This window comes from Cydia fagiglandana, chromosome 27, assembly GCF_963556715.1.
Source record: "Cydia fagiglandana chromosome 27, ilCydFagi1.1, whole genome shotgun sequence".
NCBI classification, from domain to species: domain Eukaryota; kingdom Metazoa; phylum Arthropoda; class Insecta; order Lepidoptera; family Tortricidae; genus Cydia; species Cydia fagiglandana.
Window position 1 is genome coordinate 6,684,910 of NC_085958.1, and position 25,626 is coordinate 6,710,535.

General features: G+C 39.7%; 1 protein-coding gene across 1 annotated transcript; it reads left to right on the forward strand.

Annotated features, from left to right (window-relative positions):
- Window positions 1-401: 401 nt before the first annotated feature.
- Window positions 402-25,406, forward strand: LOC134677924 (importin subunit alpha-1-like). Its single transcript, XM_063536369.1, has 12 exons — window positions 402-547; window positions 1,837-1,990; window positions 2,952-3,099; window positions 4,072-4,153; window positions 5,015-5,232; window positions 7,841-7,932; window positions 19,540-19,718; window positions 20,428-20,547; window positions 21,284-21,357; window positions 22,649-22,820; window positions 23,893-23,994; window positions 25,278-25,406. Exons 1-12 carry the CDS (start codon window positions 485-487, stop codon window positions 25,404-25,406), a joined length of 1,533 nt encoding a protein of 510 aa, XP_063392439.1. The 5' UTR covers window positions 402-484.
- The last annotated feature ends 220 nt before the right edge of the window (window positions 25,407-25,626 follow it).

Consider the following 25,626-nt stretch of genomic DNA (forward strand, 5'->3'; position numbering starts at 1 on the left):
ATGTACTTTTAAAGAAATTACTTTATTGTTACGTTATTAAACTTTATAATTGGAAATTAAAATACTAAAAACGAAACTTTGAGACTTAGAATCAAACGCAGAAAGTGTTTATATTGTGTAACAAAAATCTAGTTTCAGAACGCAAACGTCACGCTAGTATTGCAAGTGAACAAAAGCCGTAAAATATTTTAAACTTTTAATTTAACGTGAACGTGTTAATATTCCTATTATTACTGCAATGTCTTTAAAACAACTTTCTCTTACTGAAAATAAATAGTAATATCTGTTAAAATTTAGATAATTATGTTGAAAAAGTCCAGATATAGTCTAAATTTACCCTGGCCACTCTAATTTCCGCCCGTTATTTTTCGAATCGCACAACGAATATTCCAGCTGTCGATTTGTGTCCGAGATTTTGTGATTGATATTTTACATTCTTTAGTTTTTGGTCCTTTTATTAAGTATATAATATAATTCTTCAATCATGTCTGAAAAGAATCATACTTCGCGGTTGTCCGCTTACAAAAACGCCGGTATTGGAACTACTGTAAGTATAAACTCTCTTTGTTAAATCCTTTGTTCTACATTGAATCAAAAAACTCGTAATAATTTGTAGAATATCCTACAAATGCAAATTATATACTGTCTATAGGTATGTTTTATTTATTACTCCCAAAGGCATGTTAATTTGCAATTTATAATAGATTTTTGTTACAAAAAGTTCTATTTAGACTAGAAACTAGAGGGTAGAGATAAAATCTTAATTTTATGAAAATTTCACTCATTATTGTATCTAAATGATAAATATGTAACTTTTTACCAATAACTTTGTCTCTTTTATTGCTGGATTATATTTTATTGTGTAAAATAGCAAGATAACCATAGCAAGATAACCGTCTAGCTTATTTCATTTGGAACTACTGTTAGGTGCACTTTACCTGTACAATTCTTGCCTTTGTGTTTGTGTAAGTACCGGTAAGGGCATTTATTTATATTAAGTTGCAGATTATTTGTTTTTTTTTTTTTTTTTTTATTTAGGCAACAAACAGTCTTGTACAAAAACTTATATAATAATATTATTTGGGTATCAATATTTTCTATGTAAGTATTTATCTAGTTTTACAAGGTTTCATTTAGACCTGACCGTTGTCTGTGTGTAATCAAATCTTGCAAGTTAAATTTGAGCCACTTCCCGGTTTCCGATTGAGCTGAAATTTTGCATACATATGTAAGTTGGGTGACAGTGCAATATTATGGTGTCATTGACCTGATCTGATGATGGAGACCGGACCATAGGAACTCTGTGATAAAACAATGAAACCTAATTGTGTTTGGGGTTTTTAGAATTGTCTCGATGAGTATTTGTTGCCTGTGGAAAAAAAAGTACAGTTGGCGACAAAAGCTTGTACCAAAAATGAAATTTGTGCCAAAAACTTATTAGTGTCTATATATAGTACAATCTCAGTAATGCAGCACTAATGCTGACACAGGAGAGCCAGCTAGATAACTGGAAAATGCGGATTACTGGAAGTTAGAGCAAGTATGCATATCACTTGATGTGTTTTTTGGTATGTTGTAGATCGTAGAAATACATTTTACTAAAATATTTAAAGAATTCTACCGTTATCTGGAACTTAGCCATTTATAAGAGATACAGATAGTAAAGTAGGATTTAGTGCCGGATACTGGGTATACCGGACCGTCAAAGTGCTGGATGTAAGTTTTGTGTTTTACAAATCTGTTTTTTATCCTAAAACTCTAGTAACAAAAATTAAATCTTTAGGATTAGTAGGCAATGTTGCTTAAAAAAATTCAAAATAAATTATATTTCCTCAGGATCTCCGTCGCAAGCGTGCTGAGCTCAGTGTAGCGCTCCGCAAGCAGGCCCGAGATGAGCAGCTCCTCAAACGCAGAGCCCTGTCTCCGGAGACCAAGGATGAGGATCTCCAGCCGGTTGAGAAGCTCCCGAGCCCGGCTGACATTGTCAAAGGTAATAGTCTAAAGCTGTCTCCAAATCACAAGAACATAGTCACAGAATAAACAATAGTACTTCCATACAGAAAGGACACTTCTTACAAAACCGAAGTTTGACAGCTATGGGCTATAAATTACCTCGTTTCAAATTAGGGGGACGGGGGTCTGGACATCGGATGATGGTAGCATGAGGTAGGAGGAAACGGGGTCATTGGAACCAAGATTTTTGGATGATTTTAGGGGGGATGGGGGTCAAAAATCGACAAAAATCAATGACGTAATTTATGGACAGCCCGTTAACGTAATTCAGGGACGAATCATGGTATCCCTTTCTAATGAATGGCACTATCCCTTTCGGCTGTTTAGGGTTGTTAAAATTCAAGTGATTATCTTATCTGTGGTCGTGCACGCAAAAGGACGTCAAGTGGTGCCAACCATAATAATTGCTCGGAGCAATGCTGAGCCGAACGGATCCGAGTTTGCCCGAAGTCAGGAGTGTCCCCCACTCGGCTGTTTAGGGTTGTTAAAATTCAAGTGATTATCTTATCTGTGGTCGTGCACGCAAAAGGACGTCAAGTGGTGCCAACCCTAATAATTGCTCGGAGCAATGCTGAGCCGAACGGATCCGAGTTTGCCCGAAGTCAGGAGTGTCTCCCCACTGACATAGTCAAGATGTTATAGGTTCTAAGAAGTCAGAAAGTCCCTTGTAGGCCAGAGATCAGCTCCTCTGGCACAGAGCCTGGTCTCCGGAGGTACTGGGCTCTACAGACATTTGAGCCCAGCCCAGCCCTGCTGACACTTGGGTTGTCTTCAGCACCACCTGCACTATCCTACTAACCCGGGGTTAACAGGTTAAACTGTTAACCCAATGTAATGTAATGGTAACCATGTTAATTCCAGGTTTAACCGGTTAACCCTGGGTTAGTGGATGCTGCAAATGTACAATTGGCTCAGACTAATACACCTGTTGTCCGCAGGCCTCAAGTCTTCAGACTTGCCCCTGCAGACATCATCAGCTCGGGCAGCCCGTCGCATCCTCTCCCGGGAACAGAACCCGCCCATCACTTCCATGGTGTCAGCCGGGGTCATACCGCCACTCGTCGCCGCGCTAGAGAGAGATGACTGGTGAGTAGTATGGGACGCACAGGCGACAAAGATTTATGCTTTTCCGCCAATGTGAACACCAGACGGCAATTGACGTCAACCCAAAATCGTGACAACGACGCCAAAAACGGCATTTGACGTCGATCGTTTTTTGATGAAAATCTATTGAAAAGCACCCCACTTGTAGGTTGGCATTATTTATTCACAAAACTAAATTTTACCCCCGTGGCGTCAGTGGCACGGCAAATGGATGCGCCGTTTGGCGTTCAAAAGGTTAAAATCGGGCCCTCGCGTTTGCTCTAGAGTGCTACAGGGGCATTCCACGAGACTGTCGCTTACATAACGCTTTTGCCTTGTATGGCAGCTACCTCAATAAAATACGTGAATCTCGAGAATATACTGCCAATTTGTTAGCCAAGTCATGAAATATTACCCGACCCAATATCGCTTACTCAGCATTTCCAGAAGTATTAGAAGAATTGCGTTATGTAAGCGACAGTCTCGTGGAATGCCCCTACAGAGGAACAGACATACATTCGTACCTACATATAATAATTGCGTGGTCGGGTAAAAAAAATCTTCATTGTCCAATCCTATGGATGTACAGTGCATGATATGGAGAAGTGTATCATCTTGGGGCGAATGAATGGCAAACGCGCTCAGGGTGGGATCGTAAGAGATGGTCTGTCGCCATGAAGAAGACGAGTGGCGGCAGCCTGCACCGTGCGGTCCACTTGGCTTATGACCGCAAGCAATGGAGTCATGTTGCAAGTGGTCGCGATGCTCAGCATTGAGGGAACGAGGAAGAAGAAGAACAGTCAAGTGTAAAAATATGGGGGCACATATTTTGGAGTATATCAATCATACTCCAAAATATGTCCCATAGCTCTTATTATGTCAGCGAATAAGAACTGTGGGACATATTTTTGACTAAGTTATGTGCACCCATATTTTTACAAGTGACTATAATAAATATTTTATATTATATTCCAGTGTGGATCTGCAGTTTGAAGCAGCCTGGGCCCTCACCAATATCGCGTCTGGGACGCATGATCATACTATGGCAGTTATTGAAGTAAGTTCAAAAGCTGTATAACTTGTAGGAAAGTTGTCAATTCATGTTTTTATGCTGTTAGGTAAGGGTCGATCGATACAGACAAATTGCAACTTTTATGGAAATTGCACACCAATTGCAATGTTCCCATACAAGTATTGCAGTTTGTCTGTACTGGCCCTAAAGGTGGTTTAGTGAAAGGATGTTACACTTTGGGAAAAGATCATAGTTCAGAGTGGTGTGGTGATAATACATATTTGTGTTTCACTTGGGAGCAAATTTCGTGCCTTGAATTGAAATCGTTGCAATGCTCAAGATTCCATTTTTAGGGTTAACCTTATGAACGCCACACGTGGCAATTGATGTCAATGCAAAATCGTGACAATGACGCTAAAGACGGCATTTGATGTCGATCATTTTTTGATGGAAAATCTACTGACTTTAGGTTGGCATTACTTATTTATAAAATTAAATTTTACCCCCCTGGCGTTAGTGGCATGGCAAATGGAAACGCCGTTTGGCGTTCAAAAGGATAAAAATCATTTTATCCCTCTGTACAAAAAAATTGTTATTTATTTTTCATCACACTCGCTTAGTAAATGTGGAATCGGACGCAGGTTTAGCGGGAGTTATAGAAAAAGCGTTCTCTCTAGGGAGTTATGAAGTTTCTCGTGCCGTAATTGATAGTTTTTTGTGTTTTAACTTAATTTTTGTATCGCAAGGGTGATGAAAAACATCGTGTGGCATTCGGGGCGTAATAATATTGCAAACTCGAGTCTGTAAATCGCTCCGGCGAGCCGTCGCGGTTTAACTTATTCTCGTTTGCAATATTCAATTTATGCCCCATGTCGCAATGGTACTGCAATAGAAGAATCTCCCCAGGGCGGCGCCATCCCCAAGCTGGTGGCGCTGCTGGCGCGCGGGGGCTCGGTGGGCGAGCAGAGCGCGTGGGCGCTGGGCAACGTGGCGGGCGACGGGCCCGCGCCGCGCGACGCCGTGCTGCGCGCCGGCGCCCTGCCCGCGCTGTTGCCCAGCATGGCGCCCGGGGCTACTCCCAGCACGCTCCGGACTGCCGTCTGGACCTACAGCAACTTCTGCAGGTCAGATACTATCTATATACCTACAATACATCAATCACTTATACATTTTACGTTGACACTTCGTTAGCGCGATGCAACACAATAGAGCGCCACCTAGCGACAAATGTTGTAACTAAAGTAGCGCCAGCGACAAGCCCGCGCCCCGCAACGCCGTGCTGCGCGCCGGCGCGCTGCCCGCGCTGCTGCCTAGCATGGCGCCCGGAGCCACGCCTAGTACGCTCCGGACTGTTGTCTGGACCTACAGCAACTTCTGCAAGTTATAATTATCTATATGTATAACTACGATACATAAATCACTTATAGTACATTTTACGTTAACACTTCGTTTGCGCGATGCAACACAATAGAGCACCATCTAGCAACAAATATTGTAACTAAAATAATGCCAACGACCGACCCGGGCCGAAAGACGCCATGCTTAGAACTGGAGCCGTACCTTCCTTGTTACCTAGCATGGCACCCGGGGCTACGCCCACGCTCAGGACTGCCGTCTGGACCTACAGCAACTTCTGCAGGTCGGATATTATCCTAACAGATATACTAAGAAGAGTATAAATATATTTTCATCACACTTGCTCGGAAAAGATGTATTTACACGTAGGGCTTGCGGGCGGGAAATTGAAATTTTCGCCCTAGGGCGGAAAAAATCTTTTCCGAGCAAGTGTGATGAAAAACACTTATTTACACGTAGGGCTTGCGGGCGGGAAATTGAAATTTTCGCCCTAGGGCGGAAAAGTGTTTTATACAGAAGTTTGTTTTTATTAATTCTCCTTTTTTTCCTTACAAGTGTGATGAAAAACATTGTGTGTGCCACGGGCGGTAAAGAAATTCCGAACTCGTGAACATTTTAAGCCCTCGCTTCGCGTCGGGCTTAAAATTGACACTCGTTCGTAATTTCTTATTTCCCGCCCTTAATACACAATGTACTATTTCACCACACCACCTTGGAAAGAATTACTTTGCACTTCAAAAACGAATAGCAAATTGTTTATACGACAACGGTTTCACTCACTTGAATTTTTAGTCGCTATTGGCGACATGTTTCGGGCCCGTCGGGGGTCCTTCCAAAATTCAAGTGAGTGAAACCGTTGTCGTATAAACAATTTAAAATATGTCTCACGAAAGTTTAATATCGACGAATAGCAAAGTTGGATTTTATCCACATGTGAGGCAAAGTAATCAAATGCATTTTTTGAGTTGTTTTCTTATGTTTGCTGGTAGAATTGACTTTTAAATGATGATTTTGGATGATAAATATTTAATAACATTAATTTGGATTTAATTTGGTTTGATTTTGTTTGATATTTTACATTTAATATTTGCTTCGGGTTGGTGTGGTGAAAAATTTTTTGTTTCATTCGGGGGCAAATTTTGTTTAACCCTCGTGCTTTGAAACCCTCGCAACGCTCAAGATTCCATTTTTCGAACCACTCGCTACGCTCGCGGTTCAATTTTGGAATCTTTCGCTTGCCCGGGTATCAATATTAGCACGAGCGGTTAAACAACAACTTTGCCCCCTTGTAAAACAAATAACTATTTTGCAATGTTAACTTAACCGACCAGTTAGACCAGCAGTCGGCAACCTGCGGCCCGCGGGGCGCATGTGGCTCGTGAATCTGTCACTTACGGCCCGAAAGCCGCCTTGGCTATTTTGTATATAATAGTGATAAACGACAATGTCTCATAAAGTCATAAATATTAACAAAGTACGGCCCGCGTCACCTCCGTTAACTACGATGTAGCCCTTGGCTGCTAAAAGGTTGCCGACCGCTGGATTAAACCGTTAACCCGGTGTCAAATTGTACCGATCACCATAGCAACTCCAGGTTTAACCGGCTAACCCCAGGTTAATGATCCCGCTAACCCGAGATTACCATCCGGTGCGAGTGGCCCTTAAACAATTTTTCGTTTATGTTTTTTTAATTTTGTACATTGGCTTGTAAAGATATTTGTAAACTCGATAGAAATCAGTCGGATCACGTTTTACAATAAAGTTGTAATGCCATTTTTAGGGTTCCGTAGTGAAATGGCAAAAAACGGGACCCTTATAGATTCATCATGTCTGTCTCTCTGTCTGTCCGTCCATATGTCACAGCCACTTTTTTCCGAAACTATAAGAACTATACTGTTAAAACTTGGTAAGTAGATGTATTCTGTGAACCGCATTAAGATTTTCACACAAAAATAGAAAAAAAAACAGTAAATTTTGGGGGGTCCCCCGTACTTAGAACTAAAAATAAATTTTTTTTTTCATCAAACCCATACGTGTAGGATATCTATGGATAGGTCTTAAAAAATGATATTGAAGTTTCTAATATTATTTTTTTCTAAACTGAATAGTTTGCGCGAGAGACATTTACAAAGTGGTAAAATGTGTGTGCCCCCCCCCCCGTAACTTCTAAAATAAAAAAATGATAAAACAAAAAAATATATGATATACATTACCATGCAAACTTTCACCGAAAATTCGTTTGAACGAGATCTAGTAAGTAGTTTTTTTTTTAATACGTCATTAATTTTATTATGTTACTTGCTGCTACGGAACCCTTCATGGGCGAGTCCGACTCGCACTTAGCCGCGTTTTATTACATGTGTAATATTGTTACAGAAACAAGAACCCTCTGGTAGCGTTCGAGCTAGTTGCTCCGGCTTTGCCCTTCGTCTCGGATCTACTCGAAGTACAGGATACTGATGTGTTAGGTGAGATTTTAGTTTTGCTGCGATAACTCGATAAATTATTGCAACAGATTTTTAAACTCCACCACGAAAAATTATCGAAGTATTTAAAAGGTGGCGCCAATAAGTCGTCCTGTCAGTCCCTAGAATTGTGTCAAAATCTTGGGGATTTTAGGGTTCCGTACCCAAAGGGTAAAACGGGACCCTATTGCTAAGACTTCGCCGTCCGTCCGTCCGTCCGTGGGTCCGTCAGTCCGTCCGTCCGTCCGTCCGTCCGTCCGTCTGTCACCAGGCTGTATCTCACGAACCGTGATAGCTAGACAGTTGAAATTTTCACAGATGATGTATTTCTGTTGCGCCTATAACATCAAATACTAAAAACAATAAAATAAAGATTTAAGTGGGGCTCCCATACAACAAACGTGATTTTTGACCAAAGTTAAGCAACGTCGGGAGTGGTCAGTACTTGGATGGGTGACCGTTTTTTTGCTTTTTTTCCGTTTTTTTTTTTGTTTTTTCATTATGGTACGGAACCCTTCGTGCGCGAGTCCGACTCGCACTTGCCCGGTTTTTTTGGGATTTCAAGATCTCGATTCAGCACTTTAACACATTCACTACGTCTACGGCCTTGAGTAAAAAAAAAATCAGGGACACGCGCTACGAGCGTAACCCGTAGCACTTACTGGCAATGTGCTAAGCCAAATACCATAGAACTAAACTAGAGAAAAGAGCAAGCTATGATGGCGCCATCTATGCAAACCTTTGACAGTGGTATAGAGAAATATAGGTAAGACAAGAGTGCTCACTCCATACATCAGTTTTTTTACCAAAAACATTAGTATTTTCCTAGTCGACATCTAGCATCGAGTAGCGGAATTATCAGTACTTTAAGTAGCAGTAGTAGTGTCAAGTGGCAATAGATGTAGCACCGACCGGAAAGTCTAATGCTCAACAACATAAGACTTTCCGATCGGTGCTACATCTATTGTCATCTGATAGCGTATAATGTCATTTAACCTTTTGATCGCCACAGTCGGCTGTGGCCGTCACCGGAAAGTCTTGCCAAGCATGCCAACGACGTCTGACGTTCAAAAGGGTGGCCAACTTGGAGGTTTACAACTTTTATTTGCCGCCATTTTGTTTTGGCGGCAAATATGACAGGTGTTGCATGAAAATTACTTTGTGTAGATACGGCAAATTTGTTATGGAGCGTTTACAAGACGGGGACACGTGTCACGCGCCACGAGCCACAATAGAAACATTAAAAATAACGTTTCCCGGTCGATTAATTTCGTGAAACGGTGACATTGACTGGCCCCCAAGATTGCCTGATTTAACTGCTCCTGACTTTTTTCTGTGGGGCTATCTAAAGGGACGTGTCTATGCTAATAGGCCAACGAACCTTCAGCAATTAAAACAAAATATTCGAAACACTGTCGCTGAAATAACGCCAGAAATGTGTGAAAAAGTGATGAAAAACGCGATGAAAAGGGTTCGCATTTGCCTTGCTGCTAGAGGTGAACATTTGTCTGACATTATTTTCCATGTGTAATTGCTGACGGGTCATTCCATAAGAAACGCTACCAAAGGGTTGAAAAATGAAAACTGGTTTAAGAAGTCAAAACTAACCTATTTCCATAGAAAACATACCGAACCTTCATGTCACAAAAAAAAAACCGAAAACAAATGTTTTTTTATGGTAGCTCCTGTACAAAAAAAATGCAAAATTTTTTTTTTTGCATTTAATCCTGTGATGTGGGGTGTCGTTGGATAGATCTTTCAAAATGAATAGGTGTCACCATCAACAAGTTTTTGATTAAGTGAATATTTTCGGAAATATTCGCATCGAAAGAAAAATAATTATGATATCTTCGAGAAACAGTTTTTATTGTTAAGATAATGTATTTTAAAATAATTCAGCATTTATTACTTATATTTTTAATCGAATTTATTAAAAATACAATAATTTCAATAAAATGAGCAATAGTTTCGTATAAATCTGTCTTAGTTTCGTACTCGTAACACCCGAAACGAACCATGAGTAACACCCGAAACAGGTAATTTATTTTATTAAAATTAAATAAAAAGTGATACTAAGTGTTACTTCAGTGTTTCAGTAGACTATACTAACTAATATTACTTGACATAAATAAAACTGGAGCTTACTTGATAAATTTCGCTTAAGGTGGATGTCTAGGGATGGGATGCCGATTATCAGCCAAAAGATGGCGTCACTGTGCACGAATTGTGGATTTTCACTATTTCTCCCAAAATACAAAGTTTCATAAGATGTGTTGATATGTGCGAAAACTATAAAAAATACTACATCCAAATCGAGACATGTTCAACTCAACATTGTCTCATTTCGTTATTACCGGAATCCAACTGCAAAATATTGCAATTTCTTGCATTCACGCACACTTACATACTTAAAGTCACCTTAAAGTCAGTGTCAAATGTCAGCAGATTCGTAATGTTACAGTAAAGTAACCTAGAGGGCGCAGCGGATGAAATGTTTATTGTTGAAAAAAGATTGGAAATTAAATAATAAATTCTTGTTTGAGCAACGATTAAGAATTACAAGGCATTCAGAAGCAACTAATGTTTTCGACCATAAACTGTCATGTGCTCGTGGCACCCGTAGCCTCTATTTTGAAAAAAATCAGATTGTAGCTAAGATACATGGTTCAAACCCCGACAATGCCAGTTTTTTTTTATTTTATAATTTTAGCATTCTCTTTTGAATTATTTTAAGCGTATGTTATTCTTCGAAACTAAACTTACGTGAGTAAAATACTTTCAGTATTTTAATTATTTTTTAATAATATTATGGAAGATTTATAAAAGTATTTTTATTTTCCGGTTTTCAAAGGATATAAATAATGATTAAAATAATTAAAAAAAAGTCATGCATGAGGCTAATTAGGATCGCAGAATAGGTACATAAGAAGTCAACTATCGACGAAGTATAGCTGGTCAAGCAGATCTTGTCAGTAGAAAAAGGCGGCAAATTTGAAAAATGTAGGCGCGAAGGGATATCGTTCATAGAACATTTGGATTTCGCGCCTTTTTAGGGTTCCGTACCCAAAGGGTAAACGGGACCCTATTACTAAGACTTCGCTGTCCGTCCGTCCGTCCGTCCGTCTGTCACCAGGCTGTATCTCACGAACCGTGATAGCTAGACAGTTGAAATTTTCACAGATGATGTATTTCTGTTGCCGCTATAACAACAAATACTAAAAACAGAATAAAGATTTAAATGGGGCTCCCATACAACAAACGTGATTTTTGACCAAAGTTAAGCAACGTCGGGAGTGGTCAGTACTTGGATGGGTGACCGTTTTTTTTTTGCATTATGGTACGGAACCCTTCGTGCGCGACTCCGACTCGCACTTGCCCGGTTTTTTTACTGACTTTGCTTGACCAGGTATAAAATAAAAGCTTCCAAAATTTTATTGAAATGATATACCTACATGAAATAATCAAATACAACACATTTACTTAAAATAACTTTTAAAATAAGGCATATAAAATTACCAAAAAGATGAAATGCGCACGGGGAATTCTTCTGAAAATGTATGTCCTTTTATATTTTGATATTTATGGATATATGAGGATTCTTCTACTTATGTTGCAAATTGATTAAATTATCAAGAGAAAAATGCTAATGCAAAGAAAACAAGAAATATCCGTTTCATTTCTCATGCTATTGATTCGGTTAAATTGTGTTCTAATGTATGGGGAAGACAAACTAATTATAGCCAGCCTTTTATGAATGTAGTATGATACCATAGGGTATGGTGCTTTACGCACACTAGCGTCCCTTCCCCTCCCCCTGACGCAACCCCCCCTTTTTGCATGAAATATGTCCCGGTTCACAGTTTTTTACATTTTTTGAGGAAAAAATATATTTTAGGAAAAAAGTGTCAATGAAAGAAATAATCCTTAATAAATTCTTAATAAAAAAGGTCATATTGATTTTTTTACATGATGCACATTCATGTATTAGCTTGTTAAAATTCGAAATAACATAGTTTTTACTTAGGATTCGAAACTCATTTATTATACACGGTGTAACACGAGGAAACCGAATAATTTTGACAGCGTATTCCTGATCATATTTAGAGACAAAAATGTCCTATAAACTTTTTTGAAATGCGGCTAGTTTCAGAGTTAATACCAATTTAAAAAAATAAAACAAGTTTTTATTGTTACATAGTTCAAAACGCCTTTTTGATGGCGATGTTGTTACTATGGGATTTAGTCTAAATATCCTTATTGATATGTCAAAAAGTGACAATTAAGTAACACGTTGCAAAAACTATGTTTTACGAAAAAAAAGTAAAAATCCATGTTAACTGACAAGTTTACCAATAACATTTACTTTTTATGTACATACATATATATTCAATAAATTAAACAATGGCGGCCAAGTGCGAGTCGGACTCGCGTTCCAAGGATTCCGTATATTACACAATTTTTAACAATGTATTTTTTATTTTATTTATTTATTTATTTAGATATTTAATTCAGGGAACAAGGCCCATATTACAAATACCATATTACAGACTAACATACATATGTATTTTATAAACTTAAAACTAAACATTATTTATGCGAAATGTGAGTGAAATCTTTAAAAAATCCGTAGGAGTCGGATCAAAAACTGTAATTAAGTCCGATTCACGCTTGACTGTACATTTCTAATAGGTTTTCCTGTCATCTATAGGTATAGACCTATTTTAAGTATTTTTTCAAAATTTTAAACCTAGTAGTTTCGGAGATAAAGGGGGAGGGGGGAATAGTCATTTTTTGCCTATTTTCTTGAATAACTTCTAAACTGTTTATTCAAAAATTATAAAAAATATATATTTGAGATCCTTACAATAAGCTCTTTCATTTGATATGTAACATGATATAGTTTGAAAATTTTTATTTTTAAATTTTTTCATTTACCCCCCAAAAGTGGCCCCCGTGTTTAAAATTCATTTGTTTACAAACTTACATATGTGTACCAGATTTCAACTTGATTGGTCCAGTAGTTCCGGAGAAAATCGGCTGTGACAGACGGACAGACAGACAGACGCACGAGTGATCCTATAAGGGTTCCGTTTTTTACTTTTGAGGTACGGAACCCTAAAAACAATAAAAAAATTGTTTTCGGCGAAATTGACCTAAACTCATACAAACATTTTTTCCTTCTTTTAATTAGACCTCAGAAATAAAATATTTCGCATTTCTTGAGGACACCTTGTATACTAAGTGTTATAAAATGAATATAACCTTTTTTACTAAGAATTTAATAAGGAACTATTTCTTTCATTGACACTTTTATCCTAAAATGTATACATGAGGTCAAAAAAAAGGAAAAGATGTAATATGTGTTTAGGTCAATTTCGCCAAAAAAAAAATTTTTTTTTTTTTTAATTTTATGAATGAATTTGTATATAAAAATTAAATGCTATTGGTAAACTTGTCACTTAAAATGGTTTTTTTTCGTAAAACTTAGTTTTTGCAAAGTGTTACTTGTCACTTTTTAACCGACTTCCAAATCCCAAAGGAGGAGGTTATCAATTCGGTTGTATGTTTTTTTTTTTTTTTTTATGTTTGTTACTCCATATCTCCGTCATTACTGGACCGATTTTGAAAAGTATTTTTTTGATTGTATGTATATGCATACAGATTGGTCCCGTTTTTGTCAAAATCCAGTTCTGATGATGGGATCCATGAGGAATCGACGGAACTCCTCAAATCTTAAAGGCATGCATATAGAGATTTTTATGTTTTTATCAACAAATCAAGCATATACATTCAAAAACGTGACATTTGATGAAGTGGAACTGCTGATGATGATCAGAACGGAACTCTTCAACGACGCATAGTTCACCTTTGGCGATTTGTCCTCTTCGTTATGTTTGTTAAGCAAGTTAAGTTTTTAAGCCACAATTTTATCTAGCTTGAGTTCTGATGATGGGATCCATGAGAAATCGAGGGAACTCCTCAAATTTTAAAGGCATGCGTATAGAGATTTTTGTATTTTCATCAGAAAATCAAGCATTTTCATTAAAAACTGTCGCATTTGATGAAGTGGAACTGCTGATGATGATCAGAACAGAACTCTTCAACGACGCATAGTTCACCTTTGGCGATTTGTCCTCTTCGTTATGTTTGTTAAGCAAGTTAAGTTTTTAAGCCACAATTTTATCTAGCTTGAGTTCTGATGATGGGATCCATGAGAAATCGAGGGAACTCCTCAAATCTTAAAGGCATACGTATAGAATTTTTTGTATTTTCATCATAAAATCAAGCATTTACATTAAAAACTGTCGCATTTGATGAAGTGGAACTGCTGATGATGATCAGAACAGAACTCTTCAACGACGCATAGTACATGTTTGGTGATTTCGAATTTCGATTTTGACTTGGACTGGGACCCGGACTCATACCCGGATCCGGTTCGGACCCGGACTCGGACTCGGACCCGGACTCGGACCCGGACTCGGACCCGGACTCGGACCCGGACTCGGACCCGGACCCGGACTTGGACCGGGACTCGGACCCGGACTCTGACTCAGAGACCCGGACCTTGACCCGGAAAACCACTATGATACCTAAACTAAATAAACCACTATGATTACCTACCATAAAATGTGGGTATGATGATGCCAAACCCCTCCCGCTCAAATTCCCGTACACCGCACCGCATGCGCCGTTAAGTGGGTTAGGTTAGGCTAGATAACTACGACCCTTACGGAAATGAAATGCTACCAGAAAGTAGGTACTGGTTTTACCTCCTTTTCTACATAGTGCACCATCTACCATAATCTTTCACCGGGCCCCAAAGAAGTCGGTTTTTTTTTCTTAAAAATTATTGACATATCAATAAGGATATTTAGACTAAATCCCATAGTAGCAACATCGCCATCAAAAAGGCGTTTTGAACTATGTAACAATAGAAACTTGTTTTTTTTTTATTGGTATTAACTCTGAAACTAGGCGACTTTCAAAAAAGTTTATAGGACATTTTTGTCTCTAAATGTGCTCAGGAATACGCTGTTAAAATTATTCGGTTTCCTCATGTTACACCGTGTATAATAAATGAGTTTCGAACCCTAAGTAAAAACTATGTTATTTCGAATTTTGACAAGCTAATACATGAATTAGGTGCATCATATAAAAAAAATGAATATGACCTTTTTTATTAAGAATTTATTAAGGATTATTTCTTTCATTGACACTTTTTTCCTAAAATGTATACTTTCCTCAAAAAATGTAAAAAACTGTGAACCGGGACATATTTCATGCAAAAAGGGTGGGTTGCGTCAGGGGGAGGGCAAGGGACGCTAGTGTGCGTAAAGCACCATACCCTAAGGTATCATACTACATTCATAAAAGGCTGGCTATAATTAGTTTTTCAAAAAGCACAATTTGACCGAATATATGAAAGAGGGTCATTGTTGTTGTAAAAGGTGTGCAGGAAATGATACGTTTCTGCACTAGAGCAGTTTATAGGCCACCAAATGAAGACCAAAAACAGCCACACAGGGGAAATAATTCGTGTATGAGCGAATTTTGGCATAGTTGTAGGTCAAGGTGCCTTACACAACATACTGAAAGTACTGGTGGATGGGGGGTGTGCTAACGGGTGGAGGGGGGTTTAAAGGCCCCTTTTTTTAGTTTTTCGTAAATAACTCGTAAACGGTGGCTCATACCAAAAAATGTTCTTATACATAAGTGATCTACATAAAATTGCCTACAAGAAAGATTCCGTACACTTTTTCGCTAGGATCAATAGTAAAAAAGATATTAAAGCCGGTAAGTTAGTTATAATCAATTTTATGCTCCCTCTCGTAAACGGTGGCCCATAACAAAAAAATATTCATGAACATAAATAATCTACATAAAATTTCATACAAAAAAGATTATATACACTCTGGAACCAACCCATTGTTCTGCCAAGCCAACTGAGCTACCGAGACTTACCCGAAGACAGCGAAAATTTCTACTACTACATCTTTCATATCAGTCTTAAGGTACCGTTTGGATTCAGACTACGCCAGCATTACTGCTACAGTATTCCACCGGGACCTTACTGCCAACCGCATTACTGTCGCAAATGACGAAAATCGCGCAGCAACATTGATTTTGACATTTGCGCTGTAATAGTGTTACAGTCGACTGCACTAGTTCAGGAAAAGTCGAAAAGCTAATTTTTCGGGCAGTAATGCAGTAGTATTGCAGTGCGACATTACTGTCGACTGCATTACTGTCGCAAATATAAACTGTAAACGTTAGCTAAGCAACATTGATTTTGACAATTGCGGCAGTAATGCAGTCGGCAATCGGCATTAATGTCGCGTTGCAATAATGCTACTCTCGACTTCACTACTGCAGAAAACGTCAAAAGGGTGACAACTAACGACCCAGTGGCACCTGACTCCATTCTCAACACCATATTTTGCCGATACACGACCGGGTGTGGGGCGCGATGCAGCTGCCGGAAAGCAGGAATTTCGTGCTCCAGTGTCTGCGGTGTATGCTCTGGCTCATGCACTAACGGAGCCCCCATCGAAATCACCGTCAGCAATGATGATGATGATGATTTTGTAGTTTTAGAAGATAATTAGACATTTTATTTATAGAACTATACGTCCCAATCTTAAAAATAAAGTTACTATTATGTGTAGATTGATTATAATTAAATTTCTCTCTTTAGTATCTTTTTAAATATTGATCCTAGCGAAAAAGTGTACTAGATCTTTCTTGTAGGTAATTTTATGTTAATTATTTATGTATGAGAACAATTTTTGCTGTGCGCCGCCGTTTACAAGTTATTTAAGAAAAACTAAAAAAAAAACCGGCAAATTGATTAAAATTAAATTTCCCCCTTTAATATCTCATGAAATATTGATCCTAGCGAAAAAGTATAAATAATATTTTTTGTAGAGAATTTTATCACGATTATTTAAGTATAAGGTTTTTTTTGCAATGGGCAACCATTTACTAGTTATTTATGAAAAAGCAAAAAAAGGGACCTGCGAAGTGATTGTAATGAACATTCCCCCTTTTATATTTTTAAAAATATTAGTCCCAGAGAAAAATATTTCATATATTTTTTATAGGAAATTTTATGTAGATTATTTATGTAAAAGAACATTTTTTGATATGGGCTACCGTTTACCAGTTGTTTATGAAAAACTAAAAAGATACTTTAAAATTGATTATAATTAACTTTCTCGCTTAGTAACTTTTTGAATATTGAGCCTAGTGAAAAGTATTCACTATATTTTTTGTAGCAAATTGTATGTAGATTATTTGTGTTGTAGAACATTTTCTGCTATGAGCTACCGTTTACGAGTTATTTACGAACAACTAAAAATAAATGAACCTTAGAACTGATTATAAATAACATTCCTTCTTTAGTAACTTTTTAAATATTGATCTTTGCGAAATGTGTACTATATTTTTTTTGTAGGAAATTTTGTGTAGATTATTTACGTTTCAGAACATTTTTTGCTATTGGCCACTCTTTACGAGTTCTATACGAAAATATAAAAAAACAGACCACAAAATTGATTTTAATTAACGTTCCCGTGTTGATATCTTCTTGAATATTGATCCTAGCAAAAAAGTGTACGGAATCTTTTTTGTAGGCAATTTTATATAGATTACTTATGTATAAGAACATTTTTTGCTATGAGCCACCGTTTACGAGTTCTGTACGAAAACCTAAAAAAAGGGACCTTTAAACCCCCCTCCACCCGTTAGCACACCCCCCCTCAACCAGTACTTTCAGTATGTTGTGTAAGGCACCTTGACCTACAACTATGCCAAAATTCGCTCATACACGAATTATTTCCCCTGTTTTTCCTTCGTTTGGTGGCCTATTAGGTTCCAATTCCAAGTACGATTTTATTATTCTTTTTACAATAAGCAATTGAAATTTGGGTATAAATGGATTTGTTATACAATTTCCATTCTGATATTTGACTCCCCATTCCATAAATTACTTTTGGCCAAATTGTTAATTGAAAATACCTACTATAAAAATGTATTTAAAAAAACACATGCATTTTACTTTCCTCGTATGCGAAATGAAAAGTAGAGTGTTTTAACTCGGGTGAAAGGCAGCATTTTTGAAAAAAAACCAGGCAAGTGCGAGTCGGACTCGCGCACGAAGGGTTCCGTACCATAATGCAAAAAAAATAACAAAAAAAAAGCAAAAAAAAACGGTCACCCATCCAAGTACTGACCACTCCCGACGATGCTTAACTTTGGTCAAAAATCACGTTTGTTGTATGGGAGCCCCATTTAAATCTTTATTTTATTCTGTTTTTAGTATTTGTTGTTATAGCGGCAACAGAAATACATCATCTGTGAAAATTTCAACTGTCTAGCTATCACGGTTCGTGAGATACAGCCTGGTGACAGACAGACGGACAGACGGACGGACAGCGAAGTCTTAGTAATAGGGTCCCGTTTTACCCCTTGGGTACGGAACCCTAAAAATATCATCTACTAATGTTATTGTTATGCACAAGCAGAAGATATTATAGAATCTTGTTTATTTACAAGAAGATGACATTTTTCTCCACATACCTATATATTTTTGAGAAAAATATAGCTAGGTATTTTAGTTTAAAAATCATTGCTACAATAAATATAGGCTTTTCCAGAGAACATTTACCGAAACGAAAGCAGAATTCACAAGGGTTTTCGGTGGACGACCGTAACGCGAATGATTGTTTGGACTGACCTTTCTATAAATATATAAATGTATTTTATTGTGTAATAATCATAATAATTATTAAGTTATATTAAATCTGGGAATGAAATTATATCAGAAAGGAGATTCTTAAATGAGTAGGTATACTCGTAACATGCTTTGTGCATTAAATATACCTCCCTCTATTGAGTGAAAATAAAACAAAATACACAGGTAATCTGTGTTGCGGTTTTAAAGTGCCATCTGTTACACCTTTGACAAATTAAAAATGATTACTTGTCAAATGAAGTCGCCATGTTAGAATTACACCGATACTATAAGCATCACTCACACAAACAAGCAATGAGGCAAAATTTTACCAATATTCAAAGGCTTTTTTCTTAATAATTTTAATCAAAATCTAGTATTTTTTTACGTTAAGCGAAGACAGAAATATATATACTACCCAAACATTACATATACAAGTGAAGAAACCCTATATAATAGGAGCTAGGGTGCCAAGAAAGTTGTATGAAAATCGAGCAAGGAGAACCACCTTAATTATGCATTTTGGTACTGATGGTCAGAAGGTATAGGCCAATTCGCGTAACGCCCGAAACAGCTACTTTTTAGTGATTCTCTCGTTATTTCTCTTATACTTTAATAATGTGCGTACAGGAAAGGAAAATATTATCAAAGTAGTAGATGAATCAATAGTTATAACCTCCTAGTTCCTGTTACAATATCGAATAAAACCTTATTTTATGAGTTCAAGTGTAACACCCGAAACGGTGGAATGACCCTGACCCTACATATTATATTTAACAAGGAATACTTAATATTTTTTATGTTTTATAGAATAAAATTTCAAAAATAAAGTGTTTACCTCTTATTTGGCCACCCTGTATAAACATTACTATTATCAGCGGACGCATGCTGGGCCATCTCGTACCTCACCGACGGTCCCAACGAGCGCATCGAGGAGGTCCAAATGACCCCCAACTTGCTGCAGCGCGTGGTCAGACTGTTGGACCATAAGTCCGCCGCCGTCAAGACACCGGCGCTGAGGGCTGCCGGCAATATGCTCACGGGCTCCGATGAACAGGTACTTCTATTACATCACCTTCATTTGTGACGTCCCACGGGTAAAGGTAGGTTGGCGCTTACGCTATTATTAACGCCGCTCCAATATTATTGCGCCGCTATGCGACGTAAGCGCCATCCGCCATAAGGTACCTTTTGTCGTGGAACGTCACATTTTTTCATAGGAATCTAGAGGCCTCTATCTCCCGCCATGCCAAATCTCAGCGCGCTCGGACCAACTTGAAAAACTAAAAACCTAAGTCGGCCATTTTGAAAATGTTTACATGCACTTTGTTTAATGCTTATCATGAATAGTGACACAAAACAAAATGAAATGCCATTCGATTTTAAATCTTACCGGTAAAAGATAGAATATTAAATGCAATAGCATTTCATTTTGAGTTGTGCCACTGTTAATGATAAGCGTCGTTTTGTCTCGGGGCCCTCTATGACATTTGGTCGAGCACCCCCCACCTATCACGCACCGTTTAAAAGTTGCCATACAAAATAAAAGTGGCCAGTTTTTCCACAATTGTAACGCCCAACGAGCGCATCGCATCGAGGATACATCGAGGAGGAGGCCAGGCCACGCGTAGACGTGCACGCGCGCTAAAACGTTGGAGCCGCGCACGCACACGTCACGCAAGCGGTGTGCCGTCTCTCATAAGGAACTGTACATTACAACGCGCGCACCCGGTGTGCACAGGCCTGTAAGATGTGTTTTGTTTCAGACCGACCGCTGCCTGGACGCTGGATGTATCAGCTACCTGCTGAATCTGTTGAGCTGCGGCAAGTCTTCGTTAGTTAAGGAGGCAGCCTGGGCCGCTAGCAACATCCTAGCTGGCACACAGGTAACCAACCAACCAACCAACCACCAACCAACCAACCAACCACCAACCAAACCATCTTCTAAAAAAAACCGGACAAGTCTGAGTCGGACTCGCGCACCGAGGGTTCCGTACCCAAAGGGTAAAAACGGGACCCTATTACTAAGACTTCGCTGTCTGTCTGTCCGTCTGTCACCAGGCTGTATATCTCATGAACCGTGATAACTAGGCAGTTGAAATGTTCACAGATGATTTATTTCTGTTGACGCTTTAACAACAAATACTAAAAACAGAATACTATAGATATTTAAAAAGGGCTCCCATATAAACAACCGTGATTTTTTTGCCGTTTTTCGCGTAATGGTACTTCGTGCCTTCGTGCGCAAGTCCGACTCGCACTTGGCCGGTTTTTTTAGTATTTGTTGTTATAGCGGCAACAGAAATACATCATCTGTGAAAATTTCAACTGTCTAGCTATAACGGTTCGTGAGATACAGCCTGGTGACAGACGGACGGACAGTGGAGTCTTAGTAAATAGGGTCCCGTTTTTAACCCTCGGGTACAGCAATTTTCACAGATGATGTATTTATGTTGCCGCTACAACAACAAGTACTAAAAACGGAATAAAATAACTGTTTAATTCATAATTCATTTATTGCATTTATGTGGGGCTCCCAAACCAACTACGGAACCCTTCCGCACTTGGCCGGGTTTTTTCACATGATTTGTTAAACTTAAATGCATATTATATTTTTTGCAGATTCAAATACAGCGAGCGATCGACCAGGGCATGCTACCGAAACTGATTTATGTGCTGGCACATGAAGATGCCAAGTAAGTGCATGTGGTTTTAGCAAAGAGAGTAGTGTATAGAGTAGAGATGCAACGGATACTTGTTTGGCCGGATACCGGATATTCGGCCAGACCATCGGCCGAATATTCGGTATCCGGCCGCCGAATATTCGGCCGGCGGAACTATATTTCGGTTCTTCAGGTGCGCATTATGCAGGTTTTGACCTGTTTCGTAGTGAACGTTCGCGCGGACTCATTTCTAGGCAGTGTTGCCAACTCGGATTTTGAAAAAATGCTAGTCTAATGTCTAGATTATGCCAAAATTATGCCAAAGTTTTATTAATATGTTTTATAAAATGCTAAAAAGTAACTTGAAGTTAGACACTTAAATTAAAACACATATTTTTTTAAAATTTACCGCCTTTTTCTACTGACAAGATCTGCTTGACTAACTTTATATAGTGCGTCGACGTCCATCCGTCGAGAAAAGTCAAAATTCATACAAAAATATGAACCACATAAGGTGATGGCGCATATTGTTGCTGCCATTTTGGTGCAAACTTGGCTTAGACTAAATTATGCTAAAAAATATGCCAGATGCTAAATGGAAAATTTTGGTGCCAAAGCGAGTGAAAATATGCCAGATCTGGCATCATTTTTGCCAAGTTGGCAACACTGTTTCTAGGTTCGAAATGAGTGCGTGTGCAAGAGAGTGGAATGATTAAAATGTTTTAAAATAATTAAAGAGTACGATTAAAACCGTGACTGTTTCTTATTCCAATTTTGTTTACTCCAAAATCAAGCCATGTTACTATCCGGTATCCGGCCGGATAGTAGGCCACTATCCGGTATCCGGCCGGATGTTAAAATAATAGCCGGATAGGCTGGATACCGGATAGTAACAGATCCGGTGCATCTCTATTATAGACGTGGATTGTGAAAGTAAATTATGTAGCCACTGTAAATTTAGTGCCATCTTTCGACAGAAGAATAAAACTGTTAGAACGCCATTTTACTTTGATCCTTATTGTTTCACTGATATGTGAATTGGAACGATCATCGTTTTAATTCGTTTAATTTTCTTTCATAATCAGTTTTGGGTTATAAAATTACTTAAGTATTTTAAAAATATTATGAGTAAAAATTAATAATATTTAATTCGATTAGCCGATTTCCTGGAAAAACTGTGACTTCACATCAGGGGGGAGGGGCTTGCCAAATGGGACCAAGTGTGACAAGGAGGGGGGGGGGAGGGGTCAAAAATCCTTGAAATTCGTGTGACGTAATTAATGGATGACCTCTATGCTATTGCTAACGTTGAAATCTTTCTCAGATGTCAAAAAGAGGCGGCATGGGCGATCACCAACCTCTGCCTGGGTGGGAGCCCCGCGCAGCTGGACGCGCTCATCTCCGCGGGCTTCCTGGAGCCCTACTGCGGCCTGCTCGCCGCCGCCGACCACCGCGCCGTCACGGTCGTGCTCGACGGACTCACTAACCTCATGCAGGTAACCACCGACCTCTGCCTCGGCGGAGCCCCGCGCAGCTGGACGCGCTCATCTCCGCGGGCTTCCTGGAGCCCTACTGCGGCCTGCTCGCCGCCGCCGACCACCGCGCCGTCACGGTCGTGCTCGACGGACTCACTAACCTCATGCAGGTAACCACCGACCTCTGCCTCGGCGGAGCCCCGCGCAGCTGGACGCGCTCATCTCCGCGGGCTTCCTGGAGCCCTACTGCGGCCTGCTCGCCGCCGCCGACCACCGCGCCGTCACGGTCGTGCTCGACGGACTCACTAACCTCATGCAGGTAACCACCGACCTCTGCCTCGGCGGAGCCCCGCGCAGCTGGACGCGCTCATCTCCGCGGGCTTCCTGGAGCCCTACTGCGGCCTGCTCGCCGCCGCCGACCACCGCGCCGTCACGGTCGTGCTCGACGGACTCACTAACCTCATGCAGGTAACCACCGACCTCTGCCTCGGCGGAGCCCCGCGCAGCTGGACGCGCTCATCTCCGCGGGCTTCCTGGAGCCCTACTGCGGCCTGCTCGCCGCCGCCGACCACCGCGCCGTCACGGTCGTGCTCGACGGACTCACTAACCTCATGCAGGTAACCACCGACCTCTGCCTCGGCGGAGCCCCGCGCAGCTGGACGCGCTCATCTCCGCGGGCTTCCTGGAGCCCTACTGCGGCCTGCTCGCCGCCGCCGACCACCGCGCCGTCACGGTCGTGCTCGACGGACTCACTAACCTCATGCAGGTCATTCCTTATCTTAACTGCTTACCCTTTGGAAACGACACATAATATAGTTAGTAATACAATTTTTAAGGTTCGTCACCTCAAAAGGCAAAACCGGAACCCTTATAGGATCAATCGTGCGTGCTCGACAAGCCCCCCCCCCCCTCTCCTTTATCACTGAAACTACAAGGTCTAAATCTAGCCGAGAATAGGCCAAAGGTGTGTGCGCCATCTATTCGAGAATGACTTTTTCTTGATTTCCGAGGCACGTTTTTTTTCTTAGACTTTATTCATCTTATATGAAGTTAAATACGTCTTTGATAAAACTGTTTGTTTTGTTTTTTTCAGGCGGCCGAAAAGTACGGCCAGGTGGAGCCACTGTGCATCAAACTGGAAGAAATCGGCGCCCTGGACAAGATCGAAGCCCTGCAGACGCACGAGAACGAATCGGTACGCACACGCAATGTTTTGTTACTGTTAACTTGTATAGTTAACAGCGCCATCTATCTCACCTCTTACGTACTTTATCGAGCCTAGACATAGACTAGGAATCCTCTAGACGGAGTTTATAGCAATTATTTCATGCAACCGACGATGCCAAATATGCGGGGGTGCGCGGGACGAGGCGAGCAAAGTTCCGTGCCGTGATTGGTCCGTTCAAACGACGAACGAGTTCACGGACGTCACACAAAGACACTTTCGACTCGAACATGGAGTAAAATTACCGTATGCGTGGCAGAGGGGGTAGCGCGACTATGCTCAGTCTGGAGGATGTTTTGTCTGTGAGCCTAGAATCCCCAGATGGCTTAATGATCTACATAAACGTACCTACTTAGTTCCCTACAAAGTGCATAGGTGGCGCTGTAATTAGTTTTTCACCTCAGCAGCTCGAACAAGGGTACTTTGCTTCTTAAAAACAGTGAGCAAAATGCGATTTTGGCCACTGAGTCATTTTGAGAGACAGTATGAGTGAGCAAAATCGCATTTTGCTCACTGAGTGAAACAAAATGTCATTGAAGTTACTTTTATAGTCAAATGTCATTTCAACATGCGAGGTCTACTACAAGTTCGATAGACTTGGGTTCTATTATCTCTGTCCCTCTAGGTATGTTCTCACTGTTTAGGGTGAAAAATTTTGTGTACTACACGAGATCAAAGTTATTTACATCTCGTGCGCTTTTGAATCCCTTACTACGCTCAAGATTCTAAATTAGATTCACTCGCTACGCTGGTGAATCTATTATAGAATCTTTCGCTTGCACGGGACTCAAAATAAGCACTCGAAGAAATATCAAACTTTGATCTCTTGTTGTACAAATAACTATTAATTATTTTAGCCAAGTTCATTTGTAATGTACTGATGCCACTTTCCCAATATACACCGTAAGAAGCACACGCTGTTTTGTCTCCGACTCCCCTCAAGATCCTCCGACCTACGCCCACGTGCCATCAGTTACTGTCAAATGTGACTACTTTGGTGCCGTAAGACGATTTAGGGGGGAGGGGGGTCGAACATATTTTATTTTTCTCTTACAGGGGGGGGGGAGAGGGTTTTTATAGTTCTTACGTAAGATCACAAAGATTTTTCTTAATTTCTATCGTTGACGTTTAAAGTAATACTTCCACACTTGAAATTTAAATTGTAAACTCCTTAAGAATCGATTTTATCACTACACTTTATTCTGCCGCTGACTGTACCAAAAACTTACTTATTTATAAACATAACATTTCAGGTGTACAAGAAAACTCTGCACATACTGGACACATACTTCGCCGACAACGAAGACCAGAACGCGGCGCCGGAGCAGACCACCGAGGAATACCAGTTCGGCACCAACCAGCCCAACAACATCAACTTTTAAACAGGGACCGGTTCTCCATACAAACGTAGTACCCCATTTTCCTCTCTGGATATTGACAGTATGGATAATTTTTTACATATATATTTTGTAATTTTTTTTACAGTACATATTTACTTTACTTTACCCCGCCCTATAGTTCGTTTTTTTTTAGCATTACAAAAAAGGTAAACAATCTTGTGTCTTTTAATTGAAAAACACATTTTAAAAATAAGTTACGGCA